The sequence below is a fragment of the Trachurus trachurus genome (assembly GCF_905171665.1).
Source record: "Trachurus trachurus genome assembly, chromosome: 8".
Classification (NCBI taxonomy): domain Eukaryota; kingdom Metazoa; phylum Chordata; class Actinopteri; order Carangiformes; family Carangidae; genus Trachurus; species Trachurus trachurus.
The window spans coordinates 530262-551280 of record NC_139905.1 but is presented as its reverse complement, the minus strand read 5'-3'; the positions used below and the strand labels follow the sequence as shown (position 1 = coordinate 551280).

At 42.1% G+C, this 21019-nt stretch overlaps 1 protein-coding gene across 1 annotated transcript; it reads left to right on the top strand.

The window, feature by feature from the left end:
* Nucleotides 1-9591: 9591 nt before the first annotated feature.
* LOC310989765 (NLR family CARD domain-containing protein 3-like) lies at nucleotides 9592-18421 on the top strand (the record flags this gene model as incomplete). The annotated part of the gene is made up of 5 exons (XM_083976913.1): nucleotides 9592-9879; nucleotides 11305-12896; nucleotides 14064-14181; nucleotides 16897-17012; nucleotides 18322-18421. Coding segments are annotated over 5 exons (2214 nt in total), but the record flags the coding sequence as incomplete, so codon positions are not given.
* Nucleotides 18422-21019: the final 2598 nt, after the last annotated feature.

The window sequence follows — 21019 nt, the reverse complement described above, 5'->3', positions numbered from 1 at the left end:
AAGAACATTTAGGGTGAATTCCAGTTCCTCTCTTTTTTAACCCTCAATCTCAACAATGCTTCCTTCCTCCCGCTGGTGCAGTTGCTCTCCCGATTCTCAGAGAAATGAAGCTGAGGGGCCAGTTTAAGGGGCTGTATCGCCCTCAATATTGAGATTTTCCGACACCACCCTTGGGAGCAAGGGCTACCCAGAATGCATTGTGTATTTTCACCAAAACCGAAAGCTGCAAAGAAAGCGAGCTACAAATTAAAGTATTTTCTTTGTTAATAATAGAGATATAAATATTACGAAAACCATTTTGCTACAGAGTGTCGGCTCGGCTCGCTCCGCCATCCTGTTTTAAATGACATTACTCCTTAAGTGGACGGGTTCACAGTGCAAATATAGAATAAAAAAATGTTTAATTTCAGGGACGACAGAGACAACGCGGGCCATGATTCAGACGTTTCTGCATTAAGGGCTGTCCCATTTCTACGTCACAGAATAGCGGCTGTCAGGCAGGTGTTTCCACGGAGCTCTGCCCCGTTTCAGAGGTGAAGGAAGCCCTGAGTGGACAGACGTCGCCTCCGCCATGTAGAATGTGTTCAATTAAAGTGAAACTAACACATGATATAGGCCTATATGTCCATTACACACTGAATGAAACATCCCATGTCTTTATTTATTCAGTTTATTTTAATAGTAATAATTATGACTAACATTCAGTGAAGACCTAAAAATCAGTATCTCCAAAATGGAAATATTTTTAAAGCATTTTTAATCTAGAAATGTTGGCCTTCTGAAAACTATGTACATCTATATGCACTCAATACTTGGTTGGGGTTGAACTACTGGAAATGGACTTTTACGTGATATTGTAATGTACTTACCCCCCCCTCCCTCGGGGAAATTCCTCTCTTTTTTGGTCCTGACCCGTTTGCATCCCTGGAATAGCCCTTAACACCTGGTTTGAGGGCTACTCAAAGTGAGAGTTGAGCTTGAGGGTTGAGACAGGAACTGGAATTGGTCCTTAGACTTAGATGTTTCTGTTCAGGAGCTTTGTAATAAAATAATTTCCATGTGGGATCAATAAAGTTATTGATTCTGATGTTGAATACAGGTTAAAGTTGACTGAGCCAACTGTTACTACGGTAACTGTTCTCACCTAGCTGTGTTGTTGTGTGTTGTTGTTGTTGTTGTGTGTTTCAGGTGAACGAGTTCTCGTGGAGCGACTTTGGTCCTGATGAAGACGAGGCTGAGGATGAAGAGTGGGACCTGACTGTGTCCTAGAGCAGCAGTGGTGCATGATGGGAGTTACCAGCCGTTCAGCTGCAGCTTCAAACTTTATGCTTAACTTATTCAATAAAGACCGTGATGATGATGATGATGATGATGATGATGATGATGATGATGATGATGATGAAGCTCTAAACGTTGTCTCTGTATGTTCCAGGGCCGTTGCTATGAATTCTTATCCCTTAAAGAATACTAAAGTGGGCCCCTTCCCCCTAACTTTTCCAGTTTTTTTTCTTAGACTACGTATGTATTATGGTTTTTTATTTATCCTTCTTTGTTTTGATGCTAATGCAGCATTACACTGCAAAAACTCAAGTATCTTAGCAAGAATATTTGTCTCATTTCTCGTCAAAACAAATCTCATTCTACTTAAAATAAGACTCATCACATTAAAAGCAGCTTGTTTTTAGACACTTTTTACTTCTTTCAAGCAGATTTTCACTTGAAATAAGTAGAAAAATCTGATAGTGGAGCAAGTTTTTCTTCCTTATTACAAGCACAAAAAACTTACTTTTACTGGCAGATTTTTCTACTTATTGTGAATTTAAGTGGAAATGATCTAAAAACAAGTTAATTTTTAGGTGATGAGTCTTATTTTAAGTGGAAAGAGATTAGTTTTGACTAGAAATGAGACATTTGGACAAGAAATAAGACAAATATTCTTGGAAAGATGTAGAGTTTTTACAGTGTACTATGAGTATTAGTCAGGGTCTTACGCAGAATAATTCAGACATACAAAGATTAGACTACTGGGGTTTTTTATGGGCCCCACTGGGCGCTGGGCCCCTAGAGTTATCATCACCTTTCTCCCCTATACAACGGCCCTGCTATGTTCTAAAGCTTCTTCTATGCCTGAATGTAAATAAATGTGAGTTAATGGCAGTGAAAGACTCGGCTGTTAAAGGTACAGTTCCATATTTAGGAATCTCCATCGCTAATAAAGCTCAGACAGACAGAAAGGACCTCTATTTTAATTTAATTTAATTTAATTCAGTTGATTTGATCGGGACAATGCAGGTTAATTAACATAGTGACACTTCCACTCGTTACAAACAAGTCGATGTGACTGATGTTCTGCAGACAGAGATTATAGCTAAAGCTAGTTTCCAACTCCCGTCCCTAGTTCGGCTTTTAGTAGAAGAAAGAAGGTAAGAAGAAAGACATCAAAGTTACACAACAACACTATAAAATGTACAATACATCTACAATCATACCAAGTCGTGACACATTACAAATGCAAACAGTTCTGATTTTGTTTCAGCCAGATTTTAACCTTTAACAATCCTAATGTCTCGGGTTAGTTTTATGTCGGTCGGTAGTGAATTCCACATCTGGGAACTCTTTATAGAGAAGGCTGATTGGCCCAAAGGAGGTCTTAGCCCCTGTTGTAGAAAAAGCCCCAAAAAGACTGAATCTTTGTCTCCTAAGAGATCAGTGATTAAGAGGTAGAGGAACATTAAGAACAAAAGCAGAAGGAATATCTAGACTTACTTATGTATAGATCAGATGTAGTTCACATTTTTATGGAAGAATAAAACACATTACATAAAACATCTGTTGTCATAAACACATACTGTATGAGAACGGGGGACAAAATGTTTTGGATTTTGATTCTTTGAACAGCACCTTTAAGATCAACTGGATTAAGCAATTCCTGAAAAAAAAACAGACTCAATATGGAATTTTATCCCGATTATGTTTTCTCTAAAATTGGTGGTTTAAAATTCCTTTTAGTGTGTAACTACGTATAACATAGAAAACATTTCTGTTCTGTTCTGTTCACCTCTCTAACTTTCACCAACAAGCAACAAGCATAACCATCAATGAATACTTCTGACAGCTGTGGTTAAGTGTCATTCGGTAAGTTATGTCACTTTTGATGCAAAGTTGACATTGTTTTAGATGTTTTTGTTATGAGAACTTGACTTAATTGTTTAAGTTTGGCCATTAGGTCTGCTATGAGTCACTTTTGTCGCCTACATCGCCCCCCTCCCACCCCTTCCCCTGCTGTTAGACCGGCCTCCCCTCCCTTCCCATGGACCAGTCTGCCACCCAGTCCTCCCATCGAGCTGACCGGCTCTCCCTGCCCCCCCCCCTCCCCTCACCAGAGACTGCCCTCATCAACTCCTGCTAACATTTCCATATTTCGCACATTCTGTGACAAACTGTAAACTGTTTTCTTGTCTGTAACAACATCTATTGCACGTCTGTCCGTCCTGGGTGAGGGATCCCTCCTCTGTTGCTCACCCTGAGGTTTCTCCTGTTTTTCCCTGTTAAAAGGGTTTCCATGGAGTTTTTCCTCAGTCAATGTGAGGGTCTAAGGACAGAGGATGTTGTTATGATGCCATGTAAAGCCCTTTGAGACAAACTGTTTGTAAAAACGGGCTATACAAATAAAATTGCCTTGCCTTGCCTTGCCTATGACAGTTTAAATTGTCTTTATGTCAAGTTGTCAGAACAAAAACATCTCCAACAATGTCAACTTTGCATCAAAAGTGACATAACTTACCGAATGACACTTAACCACAGCTGTCAGAAGTATTCATTGATGGTTATGACAGTGTTATGTCAATCTGATCAATATATGAAACCTATTACAGTAAAGTGTTACCCAACTGTTCACCACACCGTTAGTCTCTATGGAATAACAGCGATATCCTCTATAAGAACAGGTCTATATTCTTTAGGGAATAGTTCAACAATAATATTATTTGAGTTATACAACTTTTCAACAGCAGTGGTGTTTTATTTTCATATCAAGAGTTCCTATATGATACAGATTACTCCTGAACAGTAGTGAAGTATCATTTAAAATGATTCATTGTTGAACTTGTTACCCGGTGAAACCTTTCTCCCATACTGAGACTATTATACTATACTATACTTACTATTATACCCGTAAACTGTGGGTAGATATGTGCAGATTTATTTGAGATACTATCACCTGTGACTTCAGTTTCCTCTCGCAAGATGTAGCCTACTTTTTTTTTAGTTTTTCTATGAGTAACATTTCAGTTGAAAAAGAATATTATTTCATTCATCTAATTATAATCCTTGCAAAGTATTATCCTACATCCATAAATGTAAATTTAATGTAAAAAGTGAAACCTTTCTTCTGTGTTTTTATGAAAGAACTGGAGATGAAGCTACTTCAACTCAATATCTAAAAACAAGAAAGCTGTGAGATTATGCTCCACTTCACTATTCTGGATTCAATCTAATTTGTCTTTGCTTATAACCCCTGGAAATTTATATACTTTATATTTATTTGTAATTATTATTTACTACTATGGTTATTATTTTCATTTTCTATTTATGTATTTATTTTTGTATTATTTATGAATGAATGAATGTAGCTATTTTTATTTTCGAACATGTATAAAAATATATATGTAACTATTTGTACATACAAAAATAATAATGATAAAAGATAAAAATAGAGCCAAGACATAACACAACACAGCATATTGTTGGATGTTTTTCACATATTGTTTTACATCTCCATGTATCTCTGAGTGACCAGTCTGCTGTTCTCTGTGCATCCACATGTTGAAATCCTTTTCAATAAAGCTTCTTTAAAAAAAAAAAATAAAAATAAAAAAAAAGTTTTCTGTGGGCGTGGTGTTTAGCAGCGGCGCCTGGCTGCAGCCAGACCATAATACATCCATGAGCCAGACGGTGCAGCAGCGGTAGGTGAGTGTTAAAGTGTTAAACAACTTTATTATTATCATTAATCACCGTTAAAGTCTGTGACGTGGAGGGAAGAAGAGAGGGAACTCTGTCCACACTGAGAGGAGGACAGAGCTACTTCCTGTTGTCTCAGTCTGAACCTCTGAACTACAACTAGAGCTGTAACAGAGTAACAACAGCATCGGTCCAATGGCAGCGCCTCCTGCTGGAGGAAGAGGTTTATTAGAACTGACATCTCTGCATTGTTGCTGAATGAGCAGTGTGGTGTTTTCAATAATTTTTATTTATTTAAAGGTTTAAGGATCAGGGACATTGCACATTAATAAAAACATTTAAACAAATGTAAACATGCCAGAATTAGCCAAAGGCTATTTTGCATCTGTTGTCCCAACTTGTCCCAATTTAATCAACCAATCAATCAATCAATCAATCAATCAATCAATCAGACTTTATTTGTAGAGCACTTCTAATACAACAGACATGTAGCACAAAGTGCTTTACACCATAAAAGCAGAACAAAACAAAGCAAAAATAAAACCCAAAGTAACGCAGATACACTCGTGCGCGCGCGCACACACACACACACACACACACACACACACACACACACACACACACACACACACACACACACACACACACACACACACACACACACACACACACACACAAGCTTAACTTAACTTTGCTCTTAAAAATGTCCACATTGGCAGCTGACAGAAGGACTAAGACCATTAAGGACATTTCTAGATCAGCCACGTTAACAGCATCATTGATCCTTTACAGATAAACATTAACACATAGAAGAGTTAGTTACTTACTTGATGAAAACGACCGTGTTTTTGTTTTTAGGTGTCTTGGTCATATCAGATTATACTTAGAATTTGTTTATTACAAATTGTAGATTGAAACATTCATGTAGACAACTATTTTTTTTTTTTTTTTTTTTACTACTTACTTTTTAAAAAAAATCTCCAACATTGGTTAAAAACAACTCAGACATGTACTCATGTAGCTTAAATAGTGTTTAATGTGATGTCTGTTCCCGGGGCAGATGGGATATTGTTCTTTAACTGTGGGTTAAAGTTGTCTGTTCTTATTCTGTTTGTCTGCGTCTGTTCTGCCTTGATATTGTCTGTCTGTGTTCTGTCTTGTAAAACTTGTCATCACAAGGTTTTAAAGTCTTCTGTCTGTGTTTATGTCTTTTAGAAACCTGCCTTGGGACTGCAGCTGCTAAGTCCGGGTCATTTGTACTGATGCTTAATGCGTCAGTGTTTCATTTCATTTATTTAGATCTCCATTAGCTTTGGCAAAGGCCATCGCTATTCTTCCTGGAGTCTACTTTCACAGATGAACTGTCCATTGCAGTCGATAAATACAAAAACACATCACACCATAAACACAATAACAACATCCATAACCATTACAACTCACCACGATCTACAAGACAAAACAAGACAAAACAAGACAAAACATAAACAATACAAACAACATATACATATTACTGGACCTTATTCATTTCCACAGTGTAGCTAGCTATTAACCATAGTTGTGAAATAATCAGATGTTTAAAGACATTCGTTCCTCATAAGTGTTGATGAATGTGCACTTAGGGCTGCACAATTCATCGAATTTTAATCACAATCACGATTTTGGCTGCCACGATTAAATTAAGATGATCGTCACGATATGAACATATTAAAAAACGGGCTGTGCTGCATCAAATCAAGCGCCTGTAGAGCCTGTACTTTCTTACTTTTATTTGAGTAAAGGAGTTGAATCAGCAGCTACTTCTACCACATTTATTTTTTATTTTTTTGTTTTTTACACAAGTATCTGTGGGCTACTGTACAGAATGACACCTCTGCACTCTGCAATGGCATTTATTTTTCGCTAGCCCTTTGTCTTTGGTACATTTTATTTTATTATTTATTTTTATTTTACGTTTTATTTTGAACTAAATAAAATAAAAACTTACTCAGTAGAAATGTTGTAAAGCTTACATAGATTATGTTTTAACAGCTTTTTTATTTTCACAATCACAAAGGGAGGAGATAGGCTATAGCCTATTGTTATGCAGACAGTTCCAGAACATTTAGGTTTGTGTATGTAAAACTTAGATAAAATAATTAACACATTTTTTTAAAATCATATTCAGTGTAACCAAACAAAATATTTTCCCAGCATAAATTAAATTAAACTGGGGGTAAACATGAACACTGACAGTGAATACAAGTCACCTCAATGTCCTTCTTAAAGGGATAGTTCACCCAAAATTGAAATTTCGGTTGACGGTTGAGAACGGAGCTCACTTTTCTTCGTCCAAAAAGACACACCAAAAAACATCCAAATACCTCCATGCTGCTCGTATGTAATGTCCCTCTGGTATTGAAGCCCCAACATGAGAAATTGTTCCGAAAAGAATTAAATAAGTCTATATTTCAAGCTTGTTTGTAGCAGAAGCTCCTCTTCCTGGTCCGTCCAAATCTCGCGTGATTTGCACTGACGCCCAGTTCACGGCTCCGCAAATTGCGCGAGATTCCGGCAGAGCAACACTGGGAGCTTCTGCCACAAACAAGCTAAAGGGATTAGAGAAATAAACAGAGGATTCAGAGCTCAGCTGTTGAATTTAATTTCCCCTTAACTTTCCCCTTAGCTGCTGAATCTGAAGCTAAGGTCAGTGTTGTTCAGTGTTTGTGGTTTCCCTCTCAGACTGACTGAAGTCCTGAAGATGAGTGTTAATGTGGAGGAAGAGGAGGACGGACCAGAGTCTCCAGGACCCATCTGTCCCTCTCTGAAGAGTGACCGGTCCAAAGGAAATCCTCCAGACTTCAGTCCTGGACCTTCAGACTCACGGTAAGAGACTCCAGCCTCTTCACCGGTGTTGAGTGTGTTGAGGTTCTGCAGCTCAGCAGCGTTTCCACTGCAGCGGTTCCTGGTAAAAGGAGGGCAAGGCAGGGCAGTTTTATTTGTATAGCCCGTTGTTACCACCAGTCTGTCTCAAAGGGCTTTACATCCCATCATAACAACATCCTCTGTCCTTAGACCCTCACATCCACTGAGGAAAAACTCCATAGAAAACCCTTTAACAGGGAAAACCAGGAGAAAGCTCAGTGTCAGAGCTATTTGTTACTTTTTGTATTATTTAATCACTTATTATTTAGTTATTTTTTGTGGTTTAGTTTTGGGGAATGCACCTTTAGTTTGTTTATTATATTTAGTATTGATTAAGTTTATTTTGGTACTTAACCATGCTTTTATTTTGAAGGTACTGGGTAGCTGGAGCGCACCGGGTGAGTTTACATATATGGGTAGGCAGACACAGGTGAAATGAGAGAGAGTGAGAAATATCGCTTTTATTTTGCGAAAATCAGTGATGGAAACGCAGCTTGAGAAGGTTGAAGCCTGAGTCAGAGAGAAACCAGGAACCAGGTCAGAGATGTGGAGCTGAGACTGTGACGTGTTGTTGATCCAGAAATGTCTTGACAGGAGGAAGAGGAGTGGTGACTCTGACGTCCTGAAGGATCATGGACAAAGACCCAGCACCAGAGGTGAGCTGCAGACAGCCAATCAGAGCAGCTGTGGACAAAGTGAGACTGAACATCTGTCTGCTGATGTGGTCATTAGTGAAACCAGGACCTGTTGTTTTCTCCAGAGTCATTGTTCCATCACACAGCACTGACATTTAAAGGACAATCTGGGCTGTATGTTCCTAACATTTTAGGTCTAAAAGAAGTGTTTTTAGACCTAAAATGTTTTGCGGTAGTTGTGTCTGTCCCCGCGTCGCCACGGCAACGATGAATGGGAGCGGATTGAAGTTCTGCTGTTTAGGCTGTTTCCATCCCTCAAAGCCACAGACAGCGTCAGATGGAGACTCAAACATGCAGCCAGAAGTTTATTTACTTCAACAAGCCGACATGTTTGTAAAACTAGATCTAATTCAAAGTCTGGCGGAGTCGAGACCCAAGTTGACGCTCGGTGTGTTCAGGTGCAGTGGGAAGCTCCCGTTTGTGTCATAAACACAGGAATATCAACTCTGGACTTGCTTGAAGTAAAAAAGACTTCTCTGCGCATGTTTGAGTAGCCACCTGACGCTGTCTGTGGAAAGAAATGTACACTTGAAGCAAGTCCAGAGTTGATATTCCTGTGTTTATGACACAAACGGGAGCTTCCCACTGCACCTGAACACACCAAGCATCAAATTGGGTCTCTACTCCGCCAGACTTTGAATTAGATCTAGTTTTACAAACATGTCGGCTTGTTGAAGTAAATAAACTTCTGGGTGCATGTTTGAGTCTCCATCTGACGCTGTCTGTGGCTTTGAGGGATGGAAACAGCCTAAGCAGCAGAACTTCAATCCGCTCCCATTCATCGCTGCCGTGGCGACGCGGGGACAGACCATAACTACCGCAAAACAGGAGCAATTAAACTGAAAACCTTCAGATTCCTTCTGTTAGACCTAAAATGTTAGGAACATACAGCCTGAGTTGAATTTGCCTGGAATTGTCCTTTAAGATGATGATTCAAACTTTCTCTTTGTTGTCTGTAGTTTTTCTGTAGCTGATGAAAATAATTTGATCAGATTGTCAGACTCTCTGTCTTCAGTCTGACTCTGTCTCTTGTCTCTCAGCAGATGGTGGTCTGCAGGAGGTTTTAGATCAACATAAGATCAGTCTGAGGAGCAGATGTGAACGAGTGACTGAAGGAACTGAGGGAACAGGAAGTGGAACAGGAAGTGGAACCCTCCTCAACAGGATCTACACTGAGCTCTACATCACAGAGGGACAGAGTGAAGAGGTTAATACGCAACATGAGGTGAGACAGCTGGAGACAACGTCCAAGAAGAAGACCCTCCATGACACTCCAATCAAGTGCAACGACATCTTTAAAGACTTACCTGTCCAACAGAGAGAGGTCGTCTCTACGGTCTCACCTGTCCAACGGAGAGAGGACGTCTCTACGGTCTCACCTGTCCAACAGAGAGAGGACGTCTCTACGGTCTCACCTGTCCAACGGAGAGAGGACGTCTCTACGGTCTCACCTGTCCAACAGAGAGAGGACGTCTCTACGGTCTCACCTGTCCAACGGAGAGAGGACGTCTCTACGGTCTCACCTGTCCAACAGAGAGAGAACGTCTCTACGGTCTCACCTGTCCAACAGAGAGAGGACGTCTCTACGGTCTCACCTGTCCAACAGAGAGAGAACGTCTCTACGGTCTCACCTGTCCAACAGAGAGAGGACGTCTCTACGGTCTCACCTGTCCAACAGAGAGAGGACGTCTCTACGGTCTCACCTGTCCAACAGAGAGAGGACGTCTCTACGGTCTCACCTGTCCAACAGAGAGAGGACGTCTCTACGGTCTCACCTGTCCAACAGAGAGAGGACGTCTCTACGGTCTCACCCGTCCAACAGAGAGAGGACGTCTCTACGGTCTCACCCGTCCAACAGAGAGAGGACGTCTCTACGGTCTCACCCGTCCAACGGAGAGAGGACGTCTCTACGGTCTCACCTGTCCAACAGAGAGAGGACGTCTCTACGGTCTCACCTGTCCAACAGAGAGAGGACGTCTCTACGGTCTCACCTGTCCAACAGAGAGAGGACGTCTCTACGGTCTCACCTGTCCAACGGAGAGAGGACGTCTCTACGGTCTCACCTGTCCAACAGAGAGAGGACGTCTCTACGGTCTCACCTGTCCAACAGAGAGAGGACGTCTCTACGGTCTCACCTGTCCAACAGAGAGAGGACGTCTCTACGGTCTCACCCGTCCAACAGAGAGAGGACGTCTCTACGGTCTCACCCGTCCAACAGAGAGAGGACGTCTCTACGGTCTCACCCGTCCAACGGAGAGAGGACGTCTCTACGGTCTCACCTGTCCAACAGAGAGAGGACGTCTCTACGGTCTCACCTGTCCAACAGAGAGAGGACGTCTCTATGGTCTCACCTGTCCAACAGAGAGACAAAGTCTCTACGGTCTCTGTCCAACAGAGAGAGGACGTCTCTACGGTCTCTGTCCAACAGAGAGAGGACATCTCTACGGTCTCACCTGTCCAACAGAGAGAGGACGTCTCTACGGTCTCTGTCCAACAGAGAGAGGACATCTCTACGGTCTCACCTGTCCAACAGAGAGAGGACGTCTCTACGGTCTCACCTGTCCAACAGAGAGAGGACGTCTCTATGGTCTCACCTGTCCAACAGAGAGAGGACGTCTCTACGGTCTCACCTGTCCAACAGAGAGAGGACGTCTCTACGGTCTCACCTGTCCAACAGAGAGAGGACGTCTCTACGGTCTCACCTGTCCAACAGAGAGAGGACGTCTCTACGGTCTCACCTGTCCAACAGAAACCCATCAGAGTGGTTCTGACCAACGGCGTCGCTGGCGCTGGAAAAACCTTCTCGGTGCAGAAGTTCACTCTGGACTGGGCCGAGGGCTTGGAGAACCAAGATGTCAGTCTGCTGGTTCTGCTTTCGTTCAGGGAGCTGAACCTGATCAGAGATCAGCGGTTGAGTCTTCTCAGGCTGCTCCATGTTTTCCATCCAACATTACAGAAGGTCACAGCAGAGCAGCTGGCTGTCTGTAAACTTCTCTTCATCTTTGACGGCCTGGATGAAAGCCGACTGTCACTGGACTTCAACAACAGGGAGGTTGTGTCTGATGTCACACAGACGTCATCAGTCAACGTGCTGCTGACAAACCTCATCCGGGGGAATCTGCTTCCCTCGGCTCTGGTCTGGATCACCTCCAGACCTGCAGCAGCCAATCAGATCCCTCCTACATGTGTCGACAGGGTAACAGAGGTCCGAGGCTTCACTGACGCCCAGATGGAGGAGTACTTCAGGAGGAGGTCCAGTGATGAAGATCTGTCCAGAAGAATCATCTCACACATCAAGACGTCCAGGACCCTCCACATCATGTGTCAAGTCCCAGTCTTCTGCTGGATCAGTGCTACAGTTCTGGAGCACATGTTGACCACAGACCAGAGAGGAGAGCTGCCCAAGACCACGACGGACCTGTTCTCACACTTCCTGCTGGTCCAGACAAAGAGGAAGAAGAACAAGTACGGTGAAGGACATGAGACGAGTCCACAGGAGCTGACGGAGGCCGACAGGGAAGTTCTTCTGAAGCTGGGGAGGCTGGCGTTTGAACAGCTGCAGGAAGGAAACATCATGTTCTACCAAGAAGACCTGGAGCAGTGTGGTCTGGATGTCACAGAGGCCTCGGTGAACTCAGGACTCTGTACTGAGATCTTCAAAAGAGAGAGTGTGATCTTCCAGAAAACAGTCTACTGCTTTGTTCATCTGAGTGTTCAGGAGTTTCTGGCTGCAGTCTACATGTTCCACTGTTTCACCAACAGGAACACACAGGTCCTCGAGAACTTCCTGAGAGATAAAAACAAAGAGACAGAGACGAAACCAAAACAGAAGTCTTTGTCTGAGAAGATTCAGAATTTTTTTGGACTTAATGCAAGACCCCTGGTTAACTTCCTGCAGAGAGCCATGCAGAAATCCCTCAGCAGTAGAAATGGTCACCTGGACCTGTTTGTTCGCTTCCTTCATGGCCTCTCTCTGGAGTCCAACCAGAGGCTGTTAGGAGGTCTGCTGGGTCAGACAGACAACAGTCCAGAAACCATCCAGAGAACCATCAACAACCTGAAGGAGATGAACTGTGATGACATCTCTCCTGACAGAAGCATCAACATCTTCCACTGTCTGACGGAGATGAAGGACCAGTCAGTTCATCAGGAGATCCAACAGTTCCTGGAGTCAGAGAACAGATCAAAGAAGGAACTCTCTGAGATCCAGTGTTCAGCTCTGGCCTACATGCTGCAGATGTCAGAGCAGGTTCTGGACGAGTTGGACCTGAGGGAGTACAAGACATCAGATCAGGGACGACTGAGACTGATCCCAGCTGTGAGGAACTGCAGGAAGGCTGGGTGAGTCCAGACATGATCAATAACACACACACACACACACACACAGCTGAAGGAGGAAACTTCTGGTAGGCAAAGGAGGAAGGGAGAGCAGACCAGCTTAATGGGAGGACTGGATGGCAGACTGGTTCATGGGAAGAGAGGGCAGACCAGCTTAATGGGAGGACTGGATGGCAGACTGGTTCATAGGAAGAGAGGGCAGACCAGCTTAATGGGAGGACTGGATGGCAGACTGGTTCATAGGAAGAGAGGGCAGACCAGCTTAATGGGAGGACTGGATGGCAGACTGGTTCATGGGAAGAGAGGGCAGACCAGCTTAATGGGAGGACTGGATGGCAGACTGGTTCATAGGAAGAGAGGGCAGACCAGCTTAATGGGAGGACTGGATGGTAGACTGGTTCATAGGAAGAGAGGGCAGACCAGCTTAATGGGAGGACTGGATGGCAGACTGGTTCATGGGAAGAGAGGGCAGACCAGCTTAATGGGAGGACTGGATGGCAGACTGGTTCATAGGAAGAGAGGGCAGACCAGCTTAATGGGAGGACTGGATGGCAGACTGGTTCATGGGAAGAGAGAGCAGACCAGCTTAATGGGAGGACTGGGTGGCAGACTGGTTCATAGGAAGAGAGAGCAGACCAGCTTAATGGGAGGACTGGGTGGCAGACTGGTTCATAGGAAGGGAGGGCAGACGGCGGCTGGTGCAGAGAGATGGAGCTGGAAACACAGAGAGAGTGCGAGACACCAAGGCCAAACTACAAAGTAGAACATAGGACCTTTTTTCAGAAAAAGGTCCTATGCTCTCCGCTGTTGCTGGTCGATGGACTCTCTCTACTTATCTGGACTCTCTCTATCTGGCCTGTCTAGCCTCTACCTGGTCTTTTTACTAAACTTAACCAACTCCTTTGTTCATTGACTAAACCTAACCAATGGGACAATTACACTTCTCACTCAAAGTCACAACTCCACTTCCAGGTATGGGTACAAAAATTGCATGTTTCCCGGGTCCTTTTGGGGAAAAGCGGGGAACATAAAATAAAAAAAACACATAAAAAAGGGTCCTATGTTCCCCGGTCACATAGTGGGGAACATAGGACCCGGGGAATATAGGGATGACCCCGTACAAATTATCTGATTTTACTCTCACACATTTTGTTTCTTCTCTAATCACAGACTTGTTAAGTATGGACTCTCAGAGAGTCACTATGAAGTCATTGCCTCAGCTCTGAAGTCCAGCCCCTCCCACCTGAGACTCCTGAACCTGAGTCACAACGAACTGGATGATTCATCAGTGAAGCTTCTGTCTTCTGGACTGGAGAGTCCAAACTGTAGACTGGAGACTCTGGGGTGAGTTCACTGACTGGACCTGTTGTAGTTGTTTGAAGCTTCAGCTTCTCATTGGTTGAATAGTAATTGCTTCTAGCATTACAGAGTTCTTTTTTATATATTAATAAACTATCCTTCCAGGCTTGACGGTCTTCCTCGTGTTGGCTGGAATGTGTTTTCCTTTCCAGCTGTCTGGTCTTCTGTTTCAAAGAAGACCAGGTGAAGATGATGAGACACTGAACGCTGTCAACAAGGAACTTTGTCCTCAACTCACTGCTTTTATTCTTTATTCAGATTGGAGTACTGCAGTTTGTCAGAGATCAGCTGTTCTTCTCTGGTCTCAGCTCTGAAGTCCAACCCCTCCCACCTGAGATACCTGGACCTGAGCTACAACAAGCTGCAGGATTCAGGAGTGAAGATTCTGGGTGGTTTTCTGGAGAGTCCAGACTGTAAACTGGAGACTCTGATGTGAGTTCACTGACTGTTGTATCTGATCCACCTACACTGGATTAAAGTGAACTTGTAAAAATATACTTTCTTCTGAAAACATTAAATAGAAATAGATTTTTTTCTGTGTTTCTATATTTAGATCTTAATGCATCTTGAGCAGGACATGTCCTCAAAACAAAAAACTCTTCTTCTAAATAATCTGTCCCTCTATTGATTATTGATCAGGACTCATTCGATCAGTTATCTATGAATTTATCTTATTCTTTTATTCTTTATTCAGATTGGAGGGCTGCAGGTTGTCGGAGATCAGCTGTTCTTCTCTGGTCTCAGCTCTGAAGTCCGACCCCTCCCACCTGAGACACCTGGACCTGAGCTGGAACCAGAATCTGCAGGATTCAGACCTAAAGGATCTGAGTGGTTTTCTGGAGAGTCCAGACTGTAGACTCCAGATTCTGAGGTCAGTTCACTGACTGTTACTGTTGTAGATCTTAGATCTTTGATCCACAACTGAACCTGATTGATCTTCACTCAGAACTTGAATCATTGACTTTGATTGAATTGATTAATGACATTTGAAATAGTGGTTGTTGAATATTTGCAGTTGTTGTTGTTGTGTGAGAATGATTCTTCAGTTTCAGCTCATTTCACTCAGTGGTCATGAATAATGTCTGTTCACTTCAGTTCAACCTTCACACACACTCGTATTTCTCTCAGTCAGATGACTCATGTTTTCTAGAAACTATGTTTGGACAAAGACACTGAAATTCACCTGCTGAAGAAAAAACTCTTCTTTCTGATCATCAATGAATTAATCTTCTTCTTTTATTCTTTATTCAGATTGAAGCACTGCAGTTTGTCAAAGATCAGCTGTTCTTCTCTGGGATCAGCTCTGAAGTCCAACCCCTCCCACCTGAGACACCTGGACCTGGGCTGGAACAACCTTCAGGATTCAGGAGTGAAGGATCTGAGTGGTTTTCTGGAGAGTCCAGACTGTAGACTGGAGACTCTGAGGTCAGTTCACTGACTGTTGTATCTGATCCACCTATAGTGGATTAAAGTGAACTTATAGAGGGTTAGATAGAGAGGGGTAGAAAACAAGAAAGGAAGAAAGGGGGATCAATAGAAAGAGATAGAGATAGAAAGAGAGGGGTAGAAAGAAAGAATGAGAAAAGTAAAAAGACAGAGATAATGGGTAGAAAGAAAGAAAGAAAGAAAGAAAGAAAGAAAGAAAGAAAGAAAGAAAGAAAGAAAGAAAGAAAGAAAGAAAGAGTGGGATGGATAGATAGAAAGAGGTACATAAATAGCGATAGAGAGGGGAAGAAAAAAGAAAGCAAGAAGTAAAAAGGAGCAGAGAGGGTAGAAGGAAAGAAATAAAGAGAAAGAAAGAAAGAAAGAAAGAAAGAAAGAAAGAAAGAAAGAAAGAAAGAAAGAAAGAAAGAAAAAAGAGGGATAGATAGATAGATAGATAGATAGATAGATAGATAGATAGATAGATAGATAGATAGATAGATAGATAGATAGATAGATTTTGGCTCTCTCCCACTCTAACGATGATGTCACCACTCTAAGCTCTGCTCGTTAGACGCAATACACACCCATTATAAAGCTGGATTTTGTCAAAATTTTTTAATGATTTTAAAACTGCCAAAAATCTGAAACTGTTGAAGATATCAAAAAGCTGAGTAATATGTCAATAATGTAAAAGTTTGTCTACTGTTTAAAAGTCAAATGAAGTCTGTGGGACAAAGTATGCTGAAGTTTTAGAGGTTCAAAGAAGTAAGAAGATTTGAAGAGTTTGAAGACGTTTTCAATGCGTTTCAATGGGACAAAAAAAGAAGAAAAAGTTCAATATTTAAAAAAAAATGTAATAAAAAGTGAAAACTGAAAAGTACTAGCACCCATGTCCAGAAAAAGTTGCACGTCTTGATGTATTAATTGTTGAAATAGCACAAAGTATGAAGGACTAGTTAAACGCAGAAAAAGAGCGGAAGATTCAGAATAAGTATAAAGAAAATGGCCGACACGAATAACAATTCACACTAATAACAGAGAAGAATAAAAATACAAAGTTAGTGACATGAAATGGTACAAATATAAAGTTGTTGATCAGGACACATCTGATTATTGATCAGTTATCAATGAATTTATCTTCTTCTTTTATTCTTTATTCAGATTGAAGCGCTGCAGGTTGTCAGAGATCAGCTGTTCTTCTCTGGTCTCAGCTCTGAAGTCCAACCCCTCCCACCTGAGACAACTGGACCTGGGTCAGAACTACCTGAAGTCTTCAGACGTGAAGGATCTGGAGGATCTTGTGGAGAGTCCAGACTGTAGACTGGAGGATGTGAGGTCAGTAGGGGGGCGGAGTCAGTCTGTGCTGCTTTCACCACTATTGGACTAAAGTCAGTGTGAGACAATAGCTGTGTTGTAAATCTCCTCCTATCACAGATGTAGTTCACTAACTATATAGTGTGTTCAACATTTTGTATTGTTGTTCGAATTCTCCGCGACTAATTTCATCCATGTGTAGTGGACGACAAAACACCCACAATGCACCGCAAAATTGAGTCAACAAGCGATGTACACTACTTTCTACTCCCGTATGTATCCCACAATGCAATGCGGTCGTGTTTTGCCAGAGAAGACTAGCAGCGAGCTAGTTAGCATGTTAGCTAGGATTTCTTTAGGTTATTTAGCAGTAAACTCTTGGCTCCGTTTGCCTGAGCAGCAGGAGTTGGGCAGCAGCATCCCATAATAACAGGCAGCATTAAATCAATCTGATAAAGAAACTAGAGTAGAATATGGAGGAAATACCAGCTAACCAGCTAAGCTAATAGCCACAGCTAACCAGCTAAGCTAATAGCCACAGCTAACGAGCTAAGCTAATAGCTACAGCTCACGGTCGGGACACACAACAGTAGTCGACCAAACCAAACTTCCGATATTTCAACAGTTTATTGTCAGAGAAACACAACCACACAGAATCACATCCTCTAATGTTCCCACTAGTGCCGGTTTTTCTTATTTTATTTTTATGTGTCCGGTTTGTTTACATGATTCTCGGCGCGTCTGCTTCCGTCACAACAGTAGGCTAACACGCTAACACGCTAACAGCTGGAGCATCAGCTGACTCAACCACGTCCAGAACATTACCGTGTAGCGTCTGAATCCTCCTCCCATCGTCTACATGGTGTAGGGGAGAGGGACGGAGGGGATGAGTGGAGGATTTACAACACAGCTAATAACAGAGACAACAGTCAGCCAATCAGAGCAGAGAGAGACAACAGTCAGCCAATCAGAGCAGAGAGAGACAACAGTCAGCCAATCAGAGCAGAGAGACGACCACTGATCCATCTCCCCTGTCCTCTGCTTCTCTTCTCAGGTGGGAAACCTCCTGAACTGATCTGAGAGCAGCAGAGTCCATCCGGCCCTACGAGCCTGACTGAGTTCTACTAGTTCACATATGACTGTAGTTCTCGGTCTCTGTGCGCCTGTGAGTCAATGCGCTGGGACAGGGAAACACATGCAGAGCGTTAGCGTGTGCCTGTGAGGCGCTGCACTGGGACGCAGACGAACCCAAACCAAAGTCTGGGGAGCGGGCTGGACTGCATCATGCATGGGGCATGATGCAACGCGGTTGTTTTGTTTTTCCGTGCAGGTCGTCCGCGGTGCACAGCTGCACGGAGCTGCTCCCCTCCGGTTCCATCGGCCTGTGTCTCTCCAGATGGACAGAGTACTCCATCCCAGTACTGGAGTAAGAGTACAAATACTACTGGTCAACATTTACTCCGTTACAAGTAAAAGTAGCTCAGTCCACATGTTACTACAGTAAGAGTAAAGAAGTACTTGCTTCCTACTTAAAGGGACAACCAGGAGTTTAGTAAAAGCGAAGTGTTTTCTCACTACATTTATGAGCCTCCGCACCGTGAAATTCTTTGACCGGTGCAAGACAGACTCATGTTTTCATTCATCAAGAATTAAAGTCAGAGGTTGGAAGACGATCACATACCGTCGTAGTTCCCACCATAAACGGAGATTCATACGGCGGCGTTATTCTCATGACTCGCCACGAAACCGAAAGTAAAGAAACGCTGGTCGGCTCGCCCAGCATTTCCACCACCACTAATAATAACAAAATAACCATAGAGACAAAACCATAGATTTATCTAAAATGGACCATTAACAAGTGGTAACGGAGATTCATCCACATTAATATCAGACTTTTTTATAACCAGATAGAAACTCCTCGTTGTCCCTTTAAGTATCCAAAAGTGTATGCTTTTAAATTTACTTTAAGTAAAAGTAAAAGTAAGAGTACATTTCTTATTTTTCACATCAATGAATTACTATAATTTTTTCTAAATGAATACAGGGGGTCTCGGCGTAGCAGTGCATGTCCATATGACGGTTGAGAACGGAGCTCACTTTTCTTCGTCCAAAAAGACACACCTTCTTCCTCCTCCTCCTGTTTCCTTCTTCATCCATTCTGATCAATCAGCTCCATCTTGTGGTGTGGTGAAGAACTGCAGCTCATTTCCATTTCCACATTATTCAGTGTTTCTCAACATGATGGAGGTTCAGATCAGGTTGCTATGACAACAGTTAGTTAACACACTAATGTAAGCACCATGTTGGTAAACAATGTTTATTTTGTATAATGATCAATGATGTATATTATTTAATATGTAGTTTTTTCTGGCTCTAATGTGACTCTGGCCTCTCAGGGAGCAGAGGAGAGAGAGGTGACAACAGCAAGATTTGTGTTTAATTTGTGTATGTTGTTATTTATTTGAGTCTGATGTAAAGGATTTATATCCTGTACCAGATGTTTTTTCATTAAATTCATTAAATTAGATTAATTAAATTCGAGAGCAAAACCCTGTTTACTCAACATGAAGCAACAAAAACACATTCATCTAAACAAAGCAACCAAGAGATTTGTCATTGGTTTTCAAGTCATCTACATTTTGCTTTCGAGACGACAGTTTTTTGCTTCAGTGAGTTTTTTTCTCTCTTAAATAAAGTTTTATTCTTTCTCAAGCTCTTGTTTCTGTTTGACGTTGAAGAGGTTTTGTTTGGACTGATTTGATACAAAAGTAATCCCATAGTTTTACAGCTGGAATTTACAAACCAGTTCAATCTGTGGTGATGGATCAATGAACCATGGATCAATGGATAATCACAATGACCACGTGTCTTGATATTTACATTATTCCTCAGCTACAAAGAAAAGACGATTTGGCAAAATAAAATAAACGACACGTTGACGTTTAATGACGGAGCAGAAAAACACCTGAAGTCCCTGAACGCATCACGACGGTAAAACACAGTGAAACACTTTAACATCATCCACATACATGAAAAACACACTAATAAACACGTCACCACGGCGATTACAAACCACACACACACACACACACAGTCCAGAGTAGACAATAGGGCTTTTCTATACAACCTGGCGTTGCCTTCAGGTGCCGTCAGAAAAGACACAATCACGTAAAAGCCAACAGAAAAATACAAACACGACATCACATCGTTAGGCCGAGAGCCAATCAGCTGTTTACACTTTGTAAAGTGAAATAAAAGATCTGACTGACAATATAATAAATATGTTAGAATATGTTTCTGGAGAGATTTTTAACTCCGGAGAACTGAAATGTAAAACTGAGCCGATGATGTCATCAGGCTTTATTTATACAACACATTTCATACCAAGAGGAAACTCAATGTGCTTTACATAAAAACAACATTTAACAGTAAGAATTGGACACACACAAAAAATACACATAGAATATTAAAAAATATAATTTTTAAAAGTAAAAATTCTGAAACATTAAACAATTGAAAGGAATAAAAGAGAGAGAAATATAAATATATGTAAAAACTGGACTAAAACGGAGCGTAGCTGTGAAACTTGATTGACAGCTGGAATCTGACGAGGCTCAGTGAGTGGGCGGGGCTTCAGCGCATCACAGACACGCCCCCCCCCAGCCAGAGAGCTGACGATGTTAAAGGTCCAGTCCGTAAAAACTGTCGAGGTTTATAGTTTTAATCTGAATCTACTCCCCATGGTGAATATAAACTCTGTTTGGTTTCCGTAGCTTTATAATTATTGTTTTATATCTACATAGAACCAGGGTCTTTAGGGCTTTAGAGAGCGTCGCCATCTTGCACCGCCATGTTTGTAGCCTACGGCAACCTGAAGGGAGAATCCAGCCAATCAGAGAGCAGGAAATCTGAACGTTGGACGTCACGGTTTTACAGACTGGACCTTTAAAACCTAATTCCACTAAACGAGTGTTTGTGTCGTTCAGATCGTCAGGATAAGACGATGAGGTCAGAGAGGAGCGGGGTCC